The 20,887-nt window shown below is 37.6% G+C and overlaps 1 protein-coding gene across 1 annotated transcript in view; it reads right to left on the bottom strand.

Moving 5' to 3' along the window:
* CNGB3 (cyclic nucleotide gated channel subunit beta 3) overlaps window positions 1-20,887 on the bottom strand; it is a gene marked incomplete at its 5' end in the record, with an annotated part of 130,461 nt that overhangs the window by 60,876 nt on the left and 48,698 nt on the right. Inside the window, one exon of the mRNA XM_082315882.1 lies at window positions 1,024-1,135. Coding sequence (XP_082172008.1) covers window positions 1,024-1,135 — 112 coding nt within the window. The remainder of the gene's footprint in view (window positions 1-1,023; window positions 1,136-20,887) is intronic.

Genomic DNA, 20,887 nt, shown 5'->3' with positions numbered 1-20,887 from the left:
TGCGAGGAGGAGCTGAGGGAACTGGGGTTGTTTAGCCTGGAGAAGAGGAGGGTGAGGGGAGACCTTATTGCTCTCTACAACTACCTGAAAGGAGGTTGTAGTGAGGTGGGGGTCGGTCTCTTCTCCCAACTAACAAGCGATAGGACAAGAGGAAACGGCCTTGAGCTGCGCCAGGGGAAGTTCAGGTTGGATATTAGGAAAAATTTCTTCCCTGAAAGGGTAGTCAGACATTGGAACAGGCTGCCCAGGGAAGTGGTTGAGTCTCCATCCCTGGAGGTATTTGAAAGGCAGGTAGACGTGGTGCTCAAGGACATGGTTTAGTGGTGGACTTGGCAGTGCTAGGTTAACAGTTGGACTCGATGATCTCTAGGGTCTTTTCCAACCTGAATGATTCTATGATTCTATGATTCTATAAATATAGACTATTCCAAGATTATTATTTTCCCGACTTCATATTTATTTTTATTTTAGAAAAAACAAACAATCACCTAAGCTTTTTCCAAAGGTTGAATGACCCTAGATTTTCCCCTGAAGGAACATTACTGTTTAATTTATTTGTCTCTTCTGAGGAGGAGAGAGTCTTAATACTCTGGTTGCAGAGACTAATGCTGATTTAACGGTATAGCTCAGCAAACAAATGTACAGGGTAAAAAGCTTTTAGGTCAGAATGATGTGACAAACATTCCAGCTATTCAGGGCAGCATCCTGGGCCTTACTCCTTTGCTAAGGTAGAGTAATAATAACTGAGCAGCAGCATTGTTAGGATTAGTATATAAGTGTAGTTGAGCAAATCCTTTTCCTCATTCCTGCAATTTAGGATGATGTACAAAACAAACTATCAAAAGCACATACTAAATGAATACCTCATATATATGGTTGCCTTAGAATTGAAATAAATCTCTTCAGATTCTTACAGGACAGGAGGAACTTTTAAAGAACTGAAGCATGGCACACAGAAATGTTAAGTCAGGATGTCAGGATGTCAGGAAAAAAGCCCCAAATTTTTTAATTTAATTTACTCACTTAGCATCTTCTTTCCCATCATTGAGTTGACGTTGTTCCTGTTGAATTGTCTTAGCTGGTTCAGCTGATTTTTCAGTTTTTGAAGGCTCAGGTGCTTTTGCTGGTACTGTATCTAGAAAAAAGGTTTTAATTTTTGAATACCAACTTTTAAAGAATTATGATAATATTTTTGGAGGAATCACAGCTTGGCTGCCATTATCTCTTCAGTGGACAAGCAGTACACAACACTGATTCTGGGACCTGACATTTGAATAATTTCCTGCATAAATCTATTTCTGTGCCAGCTGTACAGAACATGTTTATGATGAGCATACCTTTTAGAATTTGTAACTGATTTGCGATTTTTAAACTAGATGCATCTGTAGTCAGCTCAACAATGATCAATACAGAGCTCTTCTATATTTATAAGCGACAAGAACTCATGCGGTATGATAGAATTTTAGTGTGTGCTTATTTAAAAAAAATATGTAGAGGACAGATAGATAGATCTGTACAGAAATGCCTTGTGAAATACAGGAAGAAAAATGAAGAGTAGCTTATTATTTGCTTATGCATAGCAAATGCTAATGACATTATTTATACTCCAGTGTTTGAATTGCATTAAACCTCTTGTTGCTTCAGCTGCCATGACAGTCCTGTATGTTGCTGGGTAAATTATGATTGAAATATATCATTAAAGATGTGAGCATGTAGAACTTTGGCTAGTCTATTTCTTCGGTTTTGTTACAAGTAACTTTTTTTAAAGGAGTTTAAGTGGGAAGTTTGTAGAGTTTGAAACAAACTCTATGCAAGTGGTATAGTCTCTTGCCATTTAAGTGGCCTTATGTGATTAATTTTTACAATTAGTCCTATATCTCTATTTTAAATTTTCATGCAGAAAAATAATTTGAAAGCTCTCATCAGTCTGACACTTTGCATAAAGGAGGAACAAACTCAGCCTTCATAAATACTTTAAGTAATATGATTATAGAGGAAAAAGCTTGGCAGCAAAACATCATAACAAATAAATCAGGGACCTGTTGTGTATGCTGTATTTTAAATTCAAGACAGCTCAAAGAAAATGAAATGTTGAGTATTTTGGATAGATAGCGTAAGATTAGTTTTCTGATAGTTAATCTCCATATTTAGAGAGTTGTTATTAATTTCAGAGGGGTAAAAGCAGTTACAACAGTAACGCTGCTCAGATGGAAGGTTGTTGCTTGGAATGGTATTGAAACAAAACTGAGTGAAGGAGAGCCAGTCAGTTTGTTTACAGCACTTGATAAACCAAACTACCCTCCTACCACCGTTTATTCAGATTTGGGATAATATTTTCTTCCAAGCATCTATTAAGAACAGACACAATGTTTCTTGAGCTGAGTTTCAGACTTTCACCAGATGGACAATTGATTACAGGACCAGTGGGGTATTTCCAGTGTTTTTTCTTAGTATTTAGGTTAAGAAGCGAGAATGCCCTGTGTGAGCCCTGCTACTCTTAGAGGAATTCATTTCTTAAACCGGATCAGAGATGAGACCTAGACAGAGGTACCTGTGGATGCCAGAAATACTGAAACCGGAGTCAGACAAGGAACTGAAGAGAAAGCAAAGAAATCCATGTTCCCCAATGTGCTGGTCAACTGGGTTTTGATTTAGCAAGTTTAGGGGTTAATTTTCAAATAGTCACTTGGAGAAATGTAGCATTATTGAGTATGAAGAGACAGTCTGCAGGATTTGTATTACTTACCACCTGTAAGCTGGGAAGATTTTTGTGAGCAATTCCATTTAAAACTCTGATGTTCGATTGGATTTATGGCTTAAATTGATAACAGTATCTTGTCCACTTAATGGAAATGCAGATTATTGTTTCCTTTCTGCAGCAGTTAGTATTGCAGTACTATCTTAAGGAAAAGTCTGTTGAAGATATAACACTACAGAATGTTTCATCTTCCCTGAAGGATCTGCCAGGGAATTTTCAAGGTACAGAATAGCACAAATTCAGGGAAATGAGGACTCCAAAGACTCTTGCTGTTCCTGTCCCCAGGAAGGTTCAAGCAACCATGAAAGCATTTCTTACCATTTGATTACAGAGGATAAAAATGCTTTTCTGGGAGTTCCAGACAAAAAGACTTTTTTTTTTTTAGGGAGGACGAATTTTAAAATGGGTTCAGGCTTCTAGCACAGTGAATACATTCTGATAGTGAAATAGAATTTATTTCTCCTAGGAATTTCATAGACATCCTGTGGAGGAAAATTGCAGTGGAGCTGCAGTTACAGAAAATAAAGGGGGTTTGGACCTATTTATAACTGACTAATTTGTGGGTCTTGCTATGGAACCTTAACCTGTTAAAATTCTATTTAACCCTTTCCCCAGGAGATCTCTACAAATGATGCTACTGACTTTGGCACACAATCCTCCTGTGGTTTTGTGGTCAACATGACATGATGTAGAAAAGAAGATGCAAGAGCCAAAAATTTCAGCACTTGCTGTGGTTTCTGCTCCCTTCTGAATTCATGGTTTGTAGTTTCCCAGTTCTCCCTGCCCTGACTCCCCCAGCCAAAAAGCCATGTACTCAAGAGTGACAGCAAGGCTAATCTCAACATTTCTGTAATTACCTCACTTTGGGAATTTTCTTTGTTATAGTGATTACCCCTAGTTCCATCTAGACTAGCGGAGAATACAACCTGATAGGAATAATCAGAGCAGTGAAATGATGCTGAAGGCCTGGCATCCAAGCTATATCTGTTTCAGGCAGCTATATTTCAAACCAGTTCTATTGTGATCCTCTGAAATGAATGACCATCAGCAGCTCGAGTAAAGTAGGTTGACTCACAGAGTGTTTCTTCTGGTTTGATTTTATTCTAAAGGAATCCAGTCATACATTCGTAGAGGTTTTTTGGTGAAAAAACAGAGCGCAGTGGGGGACAATCAGGGAATTTGGTTCAGGAGGGCATTCTTCATCTGAAATAAAATGCCAGTGTAGACACACTATTTAGAGCAACAGACTGCTGAATAAGACAATCCATCTCTGGAATGACAACATGTGTATGGGAAGGGAAGACCACAAAGTAAAAAAATATGGTGTTTGCACATAAGCACCCTACTGCAGAAGGATAATGGCTTCTCAGCCTGCTAGATACTCTCACAGTATTCAGCCTGAAGTCTGAACGCACACCAGCCATTCAATGCTGACTGGACTCAGACTGATGGAAAACATTGTAATCCCATGAATATTCCAAACTTCCACAAGTTTTTAGAGTTCATAAATCTCCAGGATCAGCACAGGGCTTATTTGCATTAGGATTAGGATATCACAGCCTAGCACCTCTGCCAGCTGTGTGTCAAGTTTTAGTTGTTTCTTTCTGTATGAAATTGTGAGGGCTGTCTGTGTAGTCACATTTAAAATACCCTAGTTGCTCTTCACTGCTTAAATCTAGCTCATACCCCTCTGACTTATGAGACCAGCCCCAGAGGAATGGCTTTAAGAACAATGTGGTAGTCATTTTAGGGAACATTTAGAGTACAACAGTTGGTTTCTAGAATAAATAATGATCCATCAGGTAGATGGCAAGGCTTACAGGACAACAAATCTTCTGTTGGCTTTACGTAACTTTGGTCATGGTAAAGAAATCATGAATGAGAAAAGCAAGGCAGAATTATTCCAAGGCACTAACATCTAAAGCAATTTTCAAAACAGATAGATCCACACTTACTCGACAAAATATGGGATTTGAGTTTTTCTAAATGATATCCATTCCCATTATATTGGAATATAGGTAGGTAAAGCTGCCAACGTATTAGTAGTGGGAGTTGAGGAATGCAGCCCACTGGTGTCTATGTATTCTACATCATTTGGCCTCCCCATAAGAATAATATAATTTAAAATTGAGTTGGGATAAGTGTGGCTGGTTCTGTTTTAAGATGGAAGGGAAGAGCGCCAGTTGTGGAGGTGTAACTTTGTGGGCACAAAACACTGCTTAGTGGAATCCCTCAGAAAGAGAGCTGGTTAAATTGAGAGGCCCACTGAAACCTCATCATACCTGTGATCTGCCTAGGATAGCAAGGAGCAAGGAACAAGATGCAGGTTATAAGATTTATTTGTTTCCCTCTCTTAGTCTTTCAGATTTTTCTCATTTTCCACAGGTCTTTGTTCTTCCAGGAGAGACCTAGGCCAGGCAAAAAGTAGTAAAAGAAGGCTATTGGTGGGACATCAGTCTTTTACCTATGTTATCTTAGTCAGGTTGACAATGCATTAAAGCTTCATTGTTTATTCTTGTCCTCTATTTTCATACTTCCAGCAAAACAACATTGGAACAGTATTGCAGGATTAGGTTAGAGCAGCCAGAAGATCTCTGCATATTGGAAGAGTATATCCAACTTACTCTGAAGCTGCTCAACTCCCTTGTTCATGTTTCCATAAAGCAGTTTTTATCTTCAGTTTTCACTTCACAGTTTTGGACAGAGGCCCTTGACAGTCTTTCCAAATTCATTTGGTTTCCTGCTGCCACACACACACACACACACTGGCAGAATAGCCTGTAGCACAGTATTTCCCATTTTTGCCGTAGAGCAAAACAACCCAATACTTTGTACTTATCTATGGGGTTTAAGAGTTTTTGACTGATAATTTAGGGTTTTTTTCCTCTGCAACTCAAAAGGCTGAATGTTGGGGTTTTTATTAAAACTGCGTAATAATCACATGAAACCAGGAGTTCAGGCTTCGCAAAAAGCAGAATATTCTGAGGCTAAGCACAACATTGCAAGAGCTCGCAAAGTTGTTTTTAGTTTAAACCTGCTCACATAGGACCAACTCCACTGTCATGTTTTTAAAATTTAGCACTGTACACACTGTCCTAAAACTGTAGGCGTTAGTCCTAAGGACCTTTTTCCACAGAGGAAGCTGTTGGTATAGGCAGATCTGTCAACGCCAGGACACAGCATTGCAGAGTTTTCTTTCTTGCCATAATCATTTTGATTCTTCTAAAGCCTTCAGTCCTAAACGTATATAAGTATTGGTGGATCCAAAAATCTCTGTCATAGGCCTAGCCCCACAGAGGTGTTGCTGACTTCTCTTCTGGCAACAGGCAATGTCAGCAAAGGACTCTAAAACCTCATGGATCCACTGAGATAAGTATTACCTTGTGACCATGAATATTATCATGATCCTTCCACCAGTAGAGCACAAAATGTTATTTACTAACACAGTAAGTACTTAGCAAAGAGAAGCGCAGATTAAATCAGTCATTTTACATTAATTCATCATTTATTCTAATTCCCAGTGCTATTCCTGCTGTTACTAGTGTTCTTCAAAAGCCTTAGGTTTGCAAAAGGCAATTACCACCTTTCCAGCCTGGCTAGGACATCTCCTTCCTCTTATTCCCTCCAGAGGTCAATGTGGAGACTCAGGTGCTGAGCTGCCAGCCTGCTGTTCAGAGCAAGGGAAGAGATCGCCTGAGCAAGCAGGCTCTTTTCTCCTATCTGACCCCTGCTTCTGTCCATGGAAACAGCAGCAGGAGGCTGAGGGACAGGAAAGAAAGCACTTTGTGCTGTGGAGACCATGAGCCTTACTGGTTATTCAGCATCAGCAGGTGTGCCTCTGGAGCAGTCAGGCAATCTGAAGGGACTTTCTTCCAGAAAGTAATAAAAGATAAATCTCTCAGTCATGGGGCTGGCTTTAAAAGTTCTATTTCTTGGATCAGTTATGTCCAGGTACACATTCCGTAGCCATAATAACTGGCCTTTAGTATTACAAAATATATTATCCTTATTGCAAAAAATAAAGAGAAGCAAAATGTCAAACAAAAGATTAGTTTTTAGAGATAAATATATGAATAAATGTCAGCAGCTAGATAGTAGGAGTTAAATGTATTCCTGAGTACAAAACAGAAAAAGTGTTTTTGCTTTGCCATAATTCGGAAAGGGAAGACTTTCTTCCCCAGAATTCCCAGCCAGCTCCATTGCCTTGTACTAGCAAGTCTGACCAGTATCTTATCTATGCTTCCCTTCCTTTTCTGGACTGGTTGGGCATATGTGAAGGTAGAACTTTTAATGGCTAGCAGTTACTCATGGTCCTCATATAAAAAACAAAGTTCCCTGGGCTTCTTCTTTTGGCTGTACAAAATGCTTAAAAAATACTATACTACCTCACAATGATAGTGCTGTACTAAATATAGGTAATTGGCTTGCCATGTATGTAATACAGTTGTAAACATTAACACTCAGTTCTGATGTTTATTACCGGGATTAATGTAGGCAATCTTTATTTAAAGAACATTGAATGTTGTTCTTTTGTATTCCTTCAGTAAAGAAAAATGTCCTGAAAATCTGATTGGCCTGAATTGCCTTGATCAGCTTCTCGATACTTGGTAGAAACACAGAAGAGAATTAGTCATGGGAGAGAAAAAGCTAAAGATAAAGGAATACTTTATCTTCTTTCTGTTGAATATGTATAGTTAATGGTTGCCTGAAAACCTTGTGTAGCTTGGTGTTTGTGCTAATATGATAAAACTATTTTAGTTAATATATAAGCAACAATGTTGGCAATTTTAACAGTGCGTGGAAATACTTGAGGTTAGACAGCATTGTTTGGAATGGGAAACACTGCATAAAGACATGGGTAGAGCCTGCTAGTAGGAGGCAGAGTGGCTCATGTTTGAGTAATTTGGTTTTTAGCTGTCTCAGTGACATATATCCCTTAGAAGCATAATTTTAAGCACTTAAAATCAGTGATTTTTTGTCATTTCCTCTTTTTGCAAACTATTAAAAGTTTCACAATGGATTAGAAGTCTCAAATAGGCTCTTAAATACCTGCCAAATAACATAGCGAGCAGGTTTTCTTAAATAGCAGGGGTAGAGACTGACTTTGCATATGAAGTTTCTGACATAGTTAATCATTTGCTTGATTGTCCTTGCCTCCCAGAGGTGTTCTTGAGCTATGTCCATAAATACTTGAAAGATGGCTATAGGGTTATGAAGATATCAAGAAAAATAAACACACAAGAAACCTATGGATGAAGGAGAGAAGGGGCTTCAGCTCTGACATTGCAAAATACACACCTTTGTGACTTTCCAAGCAAAATTTTTTGCACAAATGCTCTGTGCAGGGGAAAACAGTTCAGAAATCAGTGGGGTTGAAGTAAAACAATCAGTAAGAAGGTCCATCTTGACTCAACCCTCAACTTCAGTGGCTAACAAAAGCATTATAAAAGTTTATTTTCCATGTAAAGAAAGAAAGATTGTATGAAGAAGCTGGGTTTATTTTCCTAACATTTAGCCCTGTCACTTGTGAAAAATGAAGATCTGAAAGGAATTAAAAGACGTCACATCAGCAGGAGTGGCAGCAAGCCGATTAAACGTATTCAAGTTCTTGGTAATCTTTAAAAAATACATTTAATGGGAATAATAGCTGCCTGTTGATTGCGTGCCAGTGAAGAGTATAAAGGATAAGAAGACAAGGAATAAGGTTATTATTTAAAAGTCTCTGCATTGACAGGTTCGGTTCATTGAGCTGCAGCATATTATATCAAAATGCTGTACTTGATTTGTATTTTTTGAAATACCACTTATTTAACCCTGGATTTTGAGGTGCTAGGGACAAGTTTTGTAAAGCAGCTTAAGAGTCAGATTCATAGCAGGCCAAAGGCAGGTTTTAGCTGTGAAATTTCACATTTAATTCAAATCTCCCTTCTCAGAGGCTTATAACTCGGTTGTAGTCCATGTAGAGTTAGTTGGTGCCTAAATAGCAGAAATTAGCCAGGGTTTCACAGCAAAAGGATTTTGATACCCTCAATAAATATATCTGCTTTATTTCTATCTACAGGAAGAGGGAGTGACCATCTTTTCTATAGCAGCTAGAGATCAAAGCTTTCCTCTGCGGAGAGGAGATCTTCGCTCTCAGCCTTGTTCATTTACGATAAGGTCAAATACTCATTGTGAGAATTATTTTTTCCTTTTTTTAAGATTCAACAATGTTGTAATATAAATACATACTGAAATCGAAGTTCTTCATTCCTCCTACAAGGTTAGTGCTTCAATTAACTTCTAGGTTAGTTCCAGGCTCCATGTTGTACTCTGTCTTCTCAAACTTCACAGGTTTTTGCATTCCTTTCTGTATGATGGCCCAGCAATTAGGAAGGCCACAGAATTTCCTCCCACATCTCTCTAGTGTAGACTTTATGTAGGTAGTTAGGGAACTCTACTGGAATGTGAGAGAAATGGGTTTGAACTCCCTTATTATGAAAGAGTGGAGGTAAAACAGCTAGGCTAATACATGAAAGGTGGCAGCTATCACCAGCTTCTGCTGCTTTCCTTTTTTTATTCAAACATTTACTGGAAAAGTGAATGTTCCTTGGGTACTTAAACAGAAGCGTACTCACTGGGAGAGAGTCTGGAGCGGACAGAAGTTCCTTTTGAGCAGCCCTTCCTTTGAGGTGTCACACGTTCAGGGACGCTGATTAAAATTCTAGATTGGTTGGTTGTTGTTGTTCCCTCCCCCCCCACCCCCGTCTGGGCTTCTCACTTAGGATATAGATTTTCTGACTCTGTCAAAAGCACCAAAATCTCATACGCTATAGAATGGCACTTGAATTTAATTTGCGGGCAGGTATATAACCTTTTATATTTCCTCTGGGTCAATTCCAAAGCATCTAGGCTCCGAAGATACTAAATATCACTGAAAATGAACATGGTAATCTCCCAGATGGGAGGTTCTGTCTACTTTATGATCCAGAGGTGCGATCGTAGCATGTATAGAAATACCTATGATAGTTTTAGTCTAGCTTTCTCACTCAGGTCCTACCAAGAACAAGGTAATGTCAAACTGGACTTTAGTAAAAGCTACATAAATATGGCTGTGAATCTGGAAAAAATCTTTCAGACACTTGTTGATTTAGTATAAATAGGAAGACCAAAAACCAGAATATTGGAAATAGGCCAGTTTCTAGTGAGGGAAAAGTGAGAAGGAGATGAGGACAGACTTCAGAAGAGCAGTACTTAAATGCAGTGCTGAGAGTGTTTAGAGAAAGGGAAAGAAAAGGGCTGAGTTGGAGAGAACCATACTGGAAGGATCTGCTAGGACAACAAAAGAAACTGCGATACAGAGAATGATAATGCAGAGACCAGCTAGCAGGTGGAGGCTGGATGTGGCCTTCTAAATAGCATAACCACCAACAGAGCTATTGAACAACAGTGTGTAAAACAAGTGAAGCATTTGTATAGCCAGTCAGTTATGGGAGGTGATAAATATGCAAAGAAACTATAGCAATTGGATTCAATATCACGGAGAACCTGTAATTAGGTGAATCACACTTTGTTAAGTACATAAAGAAATGCAGGGAATAAATTAAAAAATAGATCCATTATGGAACAAACTGACTAAGCACAGAGAATTAATTACAGAGTGAACTAATTATGCAGAGAATTAATCACAAAGCAAGCTAGTGAGAGAGAGGGCAACTGAGGAGGTGGAGATGAGGCAATGAGTAGCCAACAAAGAAGCCAAAAGTACCAGGTGTTGCTGAGTGATGTAAGTGGCCAAGTTTTAACCAAACGGGCTCCAATTGTGCTTCCTGCTGAGTTCTCATCTGTGCTGGGAACATCATGCTGCCTTGTGAAGTGCTAGGAGAAAGGGAGAAGGTGATGGCTGGTTTTGGCCATGTGAGAAGAAGAAGGTGAAGATAAGCTCTACTCAGTCTTTGGTTTGTGTTTCAGGATTATGGAGCTGCAAAATGGGACTATGATTAGAGGCTTTACTGGTCTATTTTATTCTGGTTATACCAGAGAAACTAATGAGAGATCTTGGAAAGGCTTTTCTCTAACTAGTTTTAACTTTTCTATTTAACTGATCTCCCTTAACTAGTGTTGGTTGAGCCGTGGCTGTGCTTTTAATAACTCTCTCCAAATTTGTACATACACTGCAAAATGCTTTTGCTGGTCTCTTGTCGTTTGCTTACTCACAGATATTCCTATTTTCTTTTTCTAGCAGCTGTTTACATGATTTTAGGTCTGTTACAAAGTTCACCAAGTTCTGCAGGAGTCTTTATCTAGACCTTCCTGTGAACTGCTGGAGACCAGCCTCAGTTTTCTGCCCGGAGATAATGGAGTTCCTTTTTTTCAGCTCAGATGGTGAGGACTTATGTACAGGGTGCTAGAATTCAGAAGCTTCTCCTGAGGTGCGGTGCCTGTGTAAGTTCTCTGGCTGTATTGCTGTTGTCTCTCGAACTCATTAATACCCACATGCAAAAGGAGAAATTGTCTTGTGGCTGTTTGAAAATGAGACTTAAAGCACCTTCCAGAAAACTATGGATTTAAAAAAAAACCAAACAAATAAACATGGAGCCTAACTATGTTGTTATATTTTCCTAAAGTAACTGATGAGGTAGTTCCTTCTATGTCACCACTTATTTCATATTTCAGAAGGGTGGGGAAATAGTAGTTTAGTATCCCAAAATACAGATTAATGAATTACATTAATCTGTAAAATTAGATCAGCTTTTGGATGGAGACAAAAAAATTTTCTATAATGATGCTTCATTCTGTTGTGGGATAGCATCTGTGATTTAATGTTGCTAAAAAGCCACAAAACATCAGATTTGATTTTTTCCATTGTTGGCTTATTGCTCCAGTTAATTCATGTCAGATTTTGTTTTCTCTTGATTTAGTGCTACAGCCATTATATAACAAGATAATTGCATTAAATGGACTTTGTTTAAAGTTTCATTATATGAGAAAAGGAATTGTGATACTTATTGTGATTACACAAAGCACAAGTAAGGATTATGCAAATTTCTTTGTAGTCTTTTTCCAGTTGCTCCTCTCTCCTTAAATCATCTTTATCACAGAAAGCTGGAGGTTCCTCAGCCTTTGCTTTGCTGCTCCAGTGAAATGAACCCGAGTTGTTCTCCCTAAGGAAGAGCATGAGGTGACAGGAGAACCAGACTTCGTGTTTTTCTGCAGTACTGGAGATGGAAAAGGAAAGGGCTGCGCCGCTGATGCTGTGAGGGAGGGAAGAGGGGACATGGCACAGCAATAGTTGTTGCTTCTGAATGGTGATGGCAAATCAATTTTAATGCCATTGCTTTTTTTTTTAATTATTTGTTTGTTTGCTTTTTTTGAAAAAGTTCTGAATGGCTGTTCAACAAAAGTTTTGAATGTCAGATAGTTTAAAATCTGTCTCATCTTTGTAGCTTTTTAATACATATGAGAAGTATACCGAAAAGATATACTAAAAATATACAGTTTTCTTTCTTAAGCTACTAAATACCTTTATTTTAAAGTAAGGTTTCTAAAAAGTCAACTTACAGTAAGAGGAAATAGATTTTGTTAGACTAGCCGATTAAAGTGGACAAGCTCATAAAGGGACCGTGTGCTTCAAAGCTTGTTGCCTTTTATTACTGTTGGATAGTGCTCATATTTCTGTAACAAATCATTGGTTTGGGGTCAAAGGGAATTCAGAATTCTTAATTTCTTCCACAAATAAAAAACAAGATCAGTACCTGGCAGAACATTTGGAAGAAGAACAATTTTATTTACAGCCCTATATATTGCACATATATTTTGTCCAGATAATCTTTGAATACTCATAAGTAACTTATTACTGACCTTGTTGCTTTGGTACAGGTTCTGCTTTATTGTTGGCTTCTGCTTTCTGTGGTTCATCTGTTTTTTTCTTTTCACCCTTAAAAAAAAAAAAATAAACAGGATTAGAAACTGTAGATGCTCGTTGTTGAGAATGATAAGGATGGTTTGATGTCAGCAACATTCTCCTAGGAATTTGATTAACCAAGTTGACACAGGCTGAGCTTTGTTCCTGGGTGTTCTGTGTACGTTCTTGGACGAGACTTTCCAAATAGGTTCACAAAAGGACTTGGATGCTGAAATCAAAAGCTGGTGTCTTCACATCTGCTGTGCAAACCCAGTTACTAAGCCTGGAGTTCTGCCGCTGCATGTTCCCAGAGCCTCCTTCATGTTGTCAAGGCTGACTTGTTCAGTGCTGCCGCGCACAAGCCATTCTGCATCTCTGAATTAGTCATTCTTCCGCCTAAACCTTCTGCTGGACCTGGTGTGTTTTGAGCTACCTTACCACAATGGCAGATCTCAATCTTTACGAAATACAGAGACAGTATCAACTTTCACTGCAAAAAGAAAACTTCTTCCCCACACTTACTGGCTTAGATCCATGAACCAAGTCCTCATGTACCTGTACCTTGGTTCATCTTGGCTTTGACAGAGTGGCCCTTGGAGGAGGGAGTGAGAAGTGTACAGGGAGTCTTAGGTGTTCACAGTACCATGTAACAACGTAGTGCTAATGAAGCCCATGAGCGTTTGTTATCCCAGATAGAATGAATTTGCCTGGTATTTATCATGCTGGTTAATAGAGAAAGATAGTGGATAATATAAGCATATGGAAAATTATGTGACTTTAGGAGTTTCAGGTCTTCATGCACTTTTTTTCCTTCTCCCTCTTTGTTTGAGTTTCTGAGATTAATTTGGGGTTTGTCTTTTTTATGAAAGTACTTGTTTTTTTTCCTGTCTGCTCTTATTCAGACAGGCACTGAAGTCTAATATACATATATAAAAATTACATATATATATATAAAAATGAAAATTAAAAGCCCAATCAATCTCTGTGCATACTAAAGGTACTTGTATGGTATTTTGTTTTAAAGATTTGTTTTCTTTGTTTCAGGCTTCCTCTTAATAGTGTAAGAACATCAATGTGAGAATAGTGCTCTACAGTTAGCAGATACTATGTATGTTTCTTTTCTCTTTAGATGATGTCTCCTTGCAGGCAGAAAATGTCTTAATCCTTGACCCATTCATCTGCCTCCATCTTAACACTATCTATAATAGTGGAGGCTGATCGTGATATGATCCGAGTGTTGCGCTGATGTATGGAATTATTCTGGTGAAGAGAGTAATCCATGTCTCCAGAGAAATCTAAATATATATATATTTTTTTCCTAGAGCAGTTTGCTAAGTGAGCTGTCAGGCTGCACGGAAGTCAGCTGTTGAGATTCAGGATTTTTCTTCTTTCAAGATAATGTTTTATTGACCCAAGAAAACTGATGCGCAGAACTTTAAAAGAAGCATGAACAATACTTTGCCTACAGATCTGCAGTATCTGAAGTTTGCTGAACATAGACATTTTTGCCATTTTGTGTGGATGGCAGTGTGGATATGCCTGTTCATCAAACAAATGGTTTTTGCACATTTATAATAATGGCAAATCAAATTTGAGATGTAGTTGAGCTGGATTGAACTGCACCTCCTCTTGAGGTTGTACAAACCTATGAACTTCAGAAAAACATCAGTTCTAGGAAATGATTCAGTCTTGCGAACATTTATGTTTCTATCAGTTTTGCTTAAAACTGTAAAATTTATGGAACTCTTGTACATGTATCAAGGCTCCCAGAAGTTAAGTCAGAGTCTTTGTATATGCTTGACTGTTGTGAATGTGTTAAAAGACACTGCTTAGTTAATTTTAGCTGTATAATGGTGGAGTTTCAATTGTTTCATTAAGCCTGAATTCAGATTAATAGCTCAGGCTGATACTAAAGAATTCGTTTCACTTTCCTAATTATTGGGTGAAACGCTAAATTGTTGCCCTTTTGTCTTGTAAAATTTTGGTTATGTCAACCTGGAAGAAACCGAAACACTGTCTAAGACATTATTGGGAAAAGATAAAAATTCCAAGGTAACAAATGAAGGAGTATCTATCCTTCTGTCTCATTTTAAAATATTCCATTAATTAAAATGAAAAGAATGAGTTAACTTTTACATTAAAGAACTGCTAAATAAAAAATATATACTGTAGACTAACATGACTTTCTGTATTTTTTTCAAACAGGAGTTTTATTAGTAAAACCAAGCCAAATAAAATACTTCTTTAAAAAGCTACTAAATTACTTTGCCTTTCCAACAGTGATTGGGAAGCAGGCTGATATATACTGATATGCCATTCCAACATTCAGAAAGGATATACTGACATTTTCTGCCAGCAGGGAACAAGATGAAGACGAATACATCAGCACATCAAAGGCAGCCCTACCAGTATTTCTAATTCTCCATTTGCAATGTTGATCAAGACCTCTCATAAGCTTGTACTATTTCAGGTTAGTCCTGTTTGGAAAGCAACTTGAAAAAGGAGGAAATCCTGTATTTTCTTCATAAAGAAAAGGCAGGAGGGAGGAGGGGAATAAAGATTGATACCATGCACAGTAAGTATGTTTGAAAATCTAACCTTTGGCATTTACTTACATGAATACTTTCTGAACAAAAGGTAATATTACTGAGTCTATACTAAACAATAAAAACTGTACCTGGCCTGTAGATGCCTTTGGTGGCGGAGGAACACCTTCATTCTTGCAGTCTGTTTCCTCAGGTGATAATTTTGCCCTAGAAAATACTGCTTTTAGTTTTTTAAACATCTTGCCCATTCAACTCTCCTGAAGTTTCTCTAGTGCTTTTACCATGAACAGGTATATAGCACATGTTTTCTTGCCATCAGTAATCAAGCCAATTAGACACTTAATCAGGTTTAGGTCTGATTAATGCCTTAAAGAAATTCCTTGCACAGTCTGTTTCAGTGATGGCTTTTTCTCACCATTAGTACTTTTGTTTTATGTCATAGACTAAACTAGTTCTAGTGTTGATGGTTACACTATATGCAGCCTCAACTTTTCATGCACAGATTCAGAGGAGCGCATACACTTTCTGATTAGAATAAATCAGTGTCTAATCTTTTATGTACTGGATATTAAGCATTTAATTTATATTTAGAAATGAAGTTTTAAGTCTTAAATCCACCTGTAGTTTAGCCAGGAAATAAAAAAAAAGCTTAATTGAATAATAATCGTTAGCTACCCAGTAGATTACATGAGATCTCAAGAGGTTTAATTTCTCTGCAGTCCTGAACTTTTTAGAGTTTTTTTTATTTTTTTGAGTGACACTAAAAGGTCTTCTGTTGGGGTTTGTTTTAGCAAGTTTATACCTGACTTTATTCCACCCTTCTTCTTTTATAATATGGAAATAATTTCATATTTCATTTTCCAATGTATTTACAGACAATACTATTTTATGCAGAGTCTTAGCTACAGCTTTGATAAGGTTAAGTTTTAGGTGAATGTCCTACAAATTAGTAAAATATAAATTTTTATAGAGTTTATAACTAGGACATAATTTGAGATTCTATAGGCTTTGGGTCATCCTATATAAATCCCTATAAAATCAAGCATGGTTTAGTTTATAGGTAAAACTCAATTTCAAATACCTCTAGTGTCCATGTTGATTCCACCCCTGTTAACAAGGATCTTTATGACTTAATTGTCTCTTGTCCTTAATTCCACTTTATTTATTACAAGTCTACGCCTTCACTTTAAGCTCTGAATTTGAACTAAAAGCTTATAATTGATTTGTGCTGGTCCATATGTAATTTCCATAATTACATATTTAGCAATTATATTGAAGTATTGAAAATGTCCCAATGGCTGCCTCCTTGGGGCTTCTGTTGTCTGGCAAGAATGGTTTCTAATCCTTCTTCTACCATAGTAGTAACTGTAAGAATGAACCAACAATTTTCACTAGTTAGTTTGCAAACCTTTTTCCTACCTTAAAGTACATTGAGGTACTAAAGCGTGTCCAAAGAAGGGCAACAAAGCTGGTGAAGCGTCTAGAGCACAAGTCTTAGGAGGAGCGGCTGAGGGAGCTGGAGTTGTTTAGCCTGGAGAAAAGGAGGCTGAGGGGAGACCTTATTGCTCTCTACAACTACCTGAAAGGAGGTTGTAGCGAGGTGGGGGTCGGTCTCTTCTCCCTAGTAACAAGCGATAGGACGAGAGGAAATGTCCTTGAGCTGCGCCAGGCGAGGTTTAGATTGGATATTAGGAGAAACTTCTTCCCCAGAAGGGTAGTCAGGCACTGGAACAGGCTGCCCAGGGAAGTGGTTGAGTCTCCATCCCTGGAGGTATTTAAAAGACAAGTAGATGTGCTCGAGGACATGGTTTAGTGGTGGACTTGGCAGTGATAGGTTAACGGTTGGACTTGATGATCTTAAAGGTCTTTTCCAACCTTAATGATTCTATGATTATGAGGCAAACCTTATAATAGTTGGCCGGACTTCAGTCTTGTAACTGGGAACTACCCCACATGCATGATTTTGTAATTAATTGTTAGATGCAGCAAGAGCTTGGAGCCTCCCTTTTTATTAAGGTCTGTGTTCTGGTTTACTTTAAAAGTAATGCCATTCTTGTTAATGCTTCAGTCTGTGTTTAAGCTTAGTGTTTGAATGACTAAATTATAAATTAATATCTAAAGTATTTTCACTTATTTATGCAGGTCTGGACAATAGGTAGCTTCTTTTCTTTTGGATGTGAAATTCTGCCTCCGTGCTCTTTTTACATTGGCTCCTAACAGAAGAATCTCAGAAGAAGTCCTAGAAAACAAGTTAGTTTTCCTTTTACTGTGTAAAATTTTAGTGGATTAAATTGGCTAATGCAGGGAACTTCAATGAATTGCCACATACAAACTATACCTGCAGACTGAGCCTTTTTGAGAGCAGCTGTTTTCTCATTATAAAAAAGAAATTCTTCATTTTTAGAATTCTTTAGAATAGGTAATTTTCTTCCTTGTTTATTAAAAATGATGAAATTGTGCATAAAGCATAACACAATGAAAATATGTAGCACTTCTTATTAAAGGAAAATACATTTCTCTCTTAAGAATTTCTGCAAAATTATGCACATTTGTCTTTTAAAAAATGCCGAGAAACAACAAGTTTTAATTCTTTTTTTTTTTTGTTGGAGTGTTTATGCTGGTTTTAATTTATAATTAAAAGGCATGCAAAAGGAATGTAGCAGACATTAAAAGGAAAGTGCCTTTGGGAACCTGTTAATAACTATTGACGTCTGCAATTAATGAATGTTATATTGGTTTAGTCTGTGACTAATTAAATAAATGTTTGAAACCCCTTCATATGACCTGATTTTGTAAATAATAAGCAGACCACAACAAATCTAATATTTTGATACCAATGAAGGTACAAGTTCACCTCCTGACCCTGCTAAGATGATTAATCTCCTTCAATATTTCATTTCTCTTCTATGTACTATGGCTATTTAGTTATTTTTATCAGGCTCTGAACATGCTAAAAGCACTTCAGTTAATTGAATATCGTGATGCACTGTTAAGTAAGAAGATTAAGAGTGCAGCAGCAAAGCAGATAGCCTGTATCCAGTTAGCTTCTTAGCTACATTGGCTTTGACCAGTGCTTACTGTATGCTGTATTTATGGTAAACCCTACAGGGTGCAGGGATTTCAAGCTTGTCTCGTACATTCTCTAGATACAGGTGGAGTACATCCTATATTTATTAATGATGTACCCTCTTTCCCATTTTTTTCCTTCAAGGAAATATCGCTCCTTCATTTAAAAATCTGGCATACGCATCGGCTTTCCAAACTTCTGATAACATTTTTATTAGAGGGATTTTTTTTTTTTTAATCCAAAAGCAATTTGAAACAAGGCACTCACAGACTGGATCTTACGTTCAAAATTTGTGCAAGAGATCATTCTCAATGAAGCATAGCAGGTGTCTAGAAACTAAGGTAGTTTAAATGCCATATGTTCACTTGATTCGTAATCACTGCTAAAACAATTGGCAGGACTCTTTTCCGCCACCCAATTTGAAGCTGTGTTAAACAATGCAGTACTTCTTAAATCATAAGAATATGCAAAAGGAAGCATGACTTCTTTTTCTGAATAATTAGGACAGTTGCTAATGAGAAGAGATTCCCTTCTTCAGGACTGTTCTTGGAGGTGTTTGGGGTTTTTTTTGTGTGTGTTTTGTTTTTTTCCTGGTACTTGTTGTTATAAAATGTTTGAAAGCCCTGTGAACCCAGATTTGACTACCAGTGTGTTTAATAGGCATAGAATGAATTCCAAGGACTGCTTTGCATTCCTCAACAGGCAATGTCAGTTGCTCCATTTGTTTGAATGTACAGATCAGTAGATATCTGAAGTTTTTATTTTTGTATTAAATTTGGTGTAGCATGTTAAAAAAGATCAAAGCCTGAGATTCACTTCTAGATCTTCCCACGATGCAAAATGTAATGTGCAGGTGTTTTTCATAGGTATCTTTCTTCAGTTTCTCTCCATGGTTCAAGGATCTTGACAGCTAAGAGTAGTACATCTTTCTTTAGAGCTCTGTAATAGTAGTCAGACAGAAGCTGAATCTAGCACTTATAATATTTCCTCTGCACAGTGTAAGATTTGACAATTTTGCCTATTTTTGTGGATTAACAAAAATCATATCACTAACTTATCTGTCTTCCTTAATTTTGAGGACTTTGTTAAAACAGGGGGTTTTTTTCCTCTCTCAGAAAAAAACAGTTCTGGATCTCGGATTTTTTGTATCTACTCATCGTCTTCTTTTTTAAACTCGGATGATACTATCATCTAGCTAACTGTGCCTTAATAAAGAAAATTAATTCATACTTTTAATGGAAATATGTCTCCTTAAGTGTATTATCACAGTCACAGACAGATATATGCATAATAACTGTAGCATTCAGTAAGGTACCTTTAGAAATAACAAAGGTTACTTAAAAGGTGATTCTTTGTTGCTTCAATATAGCTAATTTGACACTGATTCATAAGGCTTTTCTTATATTGCAGTTTATACACTGGCACAAATGTACCAGAATCAGCCTATGCACCCTAAGTTTGAGGCAGTGATAGGTCTTATGGTCTGGAGGAATCTGGAAATACACAATAATCTTGATTGTTTTTGCCTTCAAGGAATGCAGACTCTAATTTTTCCTTTCAAATTCAGTTTTATATGTCAAATCCAATTAACAGGATTTCTTCAACTTACAAGAAAAAACAGATGGGAACACTTCTGTGTCAATAGGCTGGAAAAGACAGGGTGCTATTTCCTATTCGTTTTCACATTTGTCTATATAAAATTACTTAGTTAAGGTAGGAGCCATATCCTAAAGACTCGTTTTCTGGAGCCTTCACCAAATCCTGGCTAGCTCTGAGTGTGATACTATCATCGTGCCATAACATGATGGGTGGGTTGGAGGAGGTGACAAAATTGACTGTCAGCCTGCCAAAATTATGATGGCTGATGCCACCTCTTGCTAGTGACCTCTTTTGATGAAAGTAACATGTGAATCAAAGGCATAGGGCATAAGACAGAATTAAAATGTAAGCCCACGTATGTTTAATTATGCCATTGGTCTGCAAGCCTAATAAAAGGTGAGGAAACGCTTATGTGTACTAGTGGAAAGTACACTTCCCTTAGCATGTGTGGCTTTTTTTTTTTTTTTTCTCTCTGTCTTTTTGCTGCCTTTTTTTCCCCTCAGAACAAAAAAGGCACCGCCACTAGATGTTTATTGCCTGTATTTCTTATGTGTCCTTATGGGCAGAATTTCTTTAGTAACAGTGTGTTACTGCCTAAAATGTGACTCATCACATGAGAAGGCTTTATCAGCTAGGGTGGTGCTCAAAAGTTTTTCTCTCTCACTTAAGTGAATATCCAAAATAAGTCTCTGGATCTAGGGGAAAAAAGGAACCGCCTCTCCAGAAAAGTGGTCATGAGACCTACTTGGACAAGTCTCAGACATGGGCTAGGTCACTGGAAGAATTGGGCCTCCTCCAGCTCCTCCTGGAAGACCACATAATCTCAAACTGGCAACTTAGGGTCTCTTCACAACCTTAGTTGGTAAGCAGTACTAATTTTGAATGTGAAAGAGGTCATTCTTGTGTCAGAAGCAAACCACCTAAAAAGCAGTGCTCTCATGCCACGTGTAGTCATTTAGTGATCTTATACTACTGAGGTCATAGTTCCTGGACAAGTTTCTTTTTTTTCTGCCTGAAGGCTATTTACATCAAGA

This window comes from Platalea leucorodia (assembly GCF_965183815.1).
Source record: "Platalea leucorodia genome assembly, chromosome: 1".
NCBI lineage: Eukaryota > Metazoa > Chordata > Aves > Pelecaniformes > Threskiornithidae > Platalea > Platalea leucorodia.
This window is presented reverse-complemented; position numbering and strand designations above follow the sequence as displayed.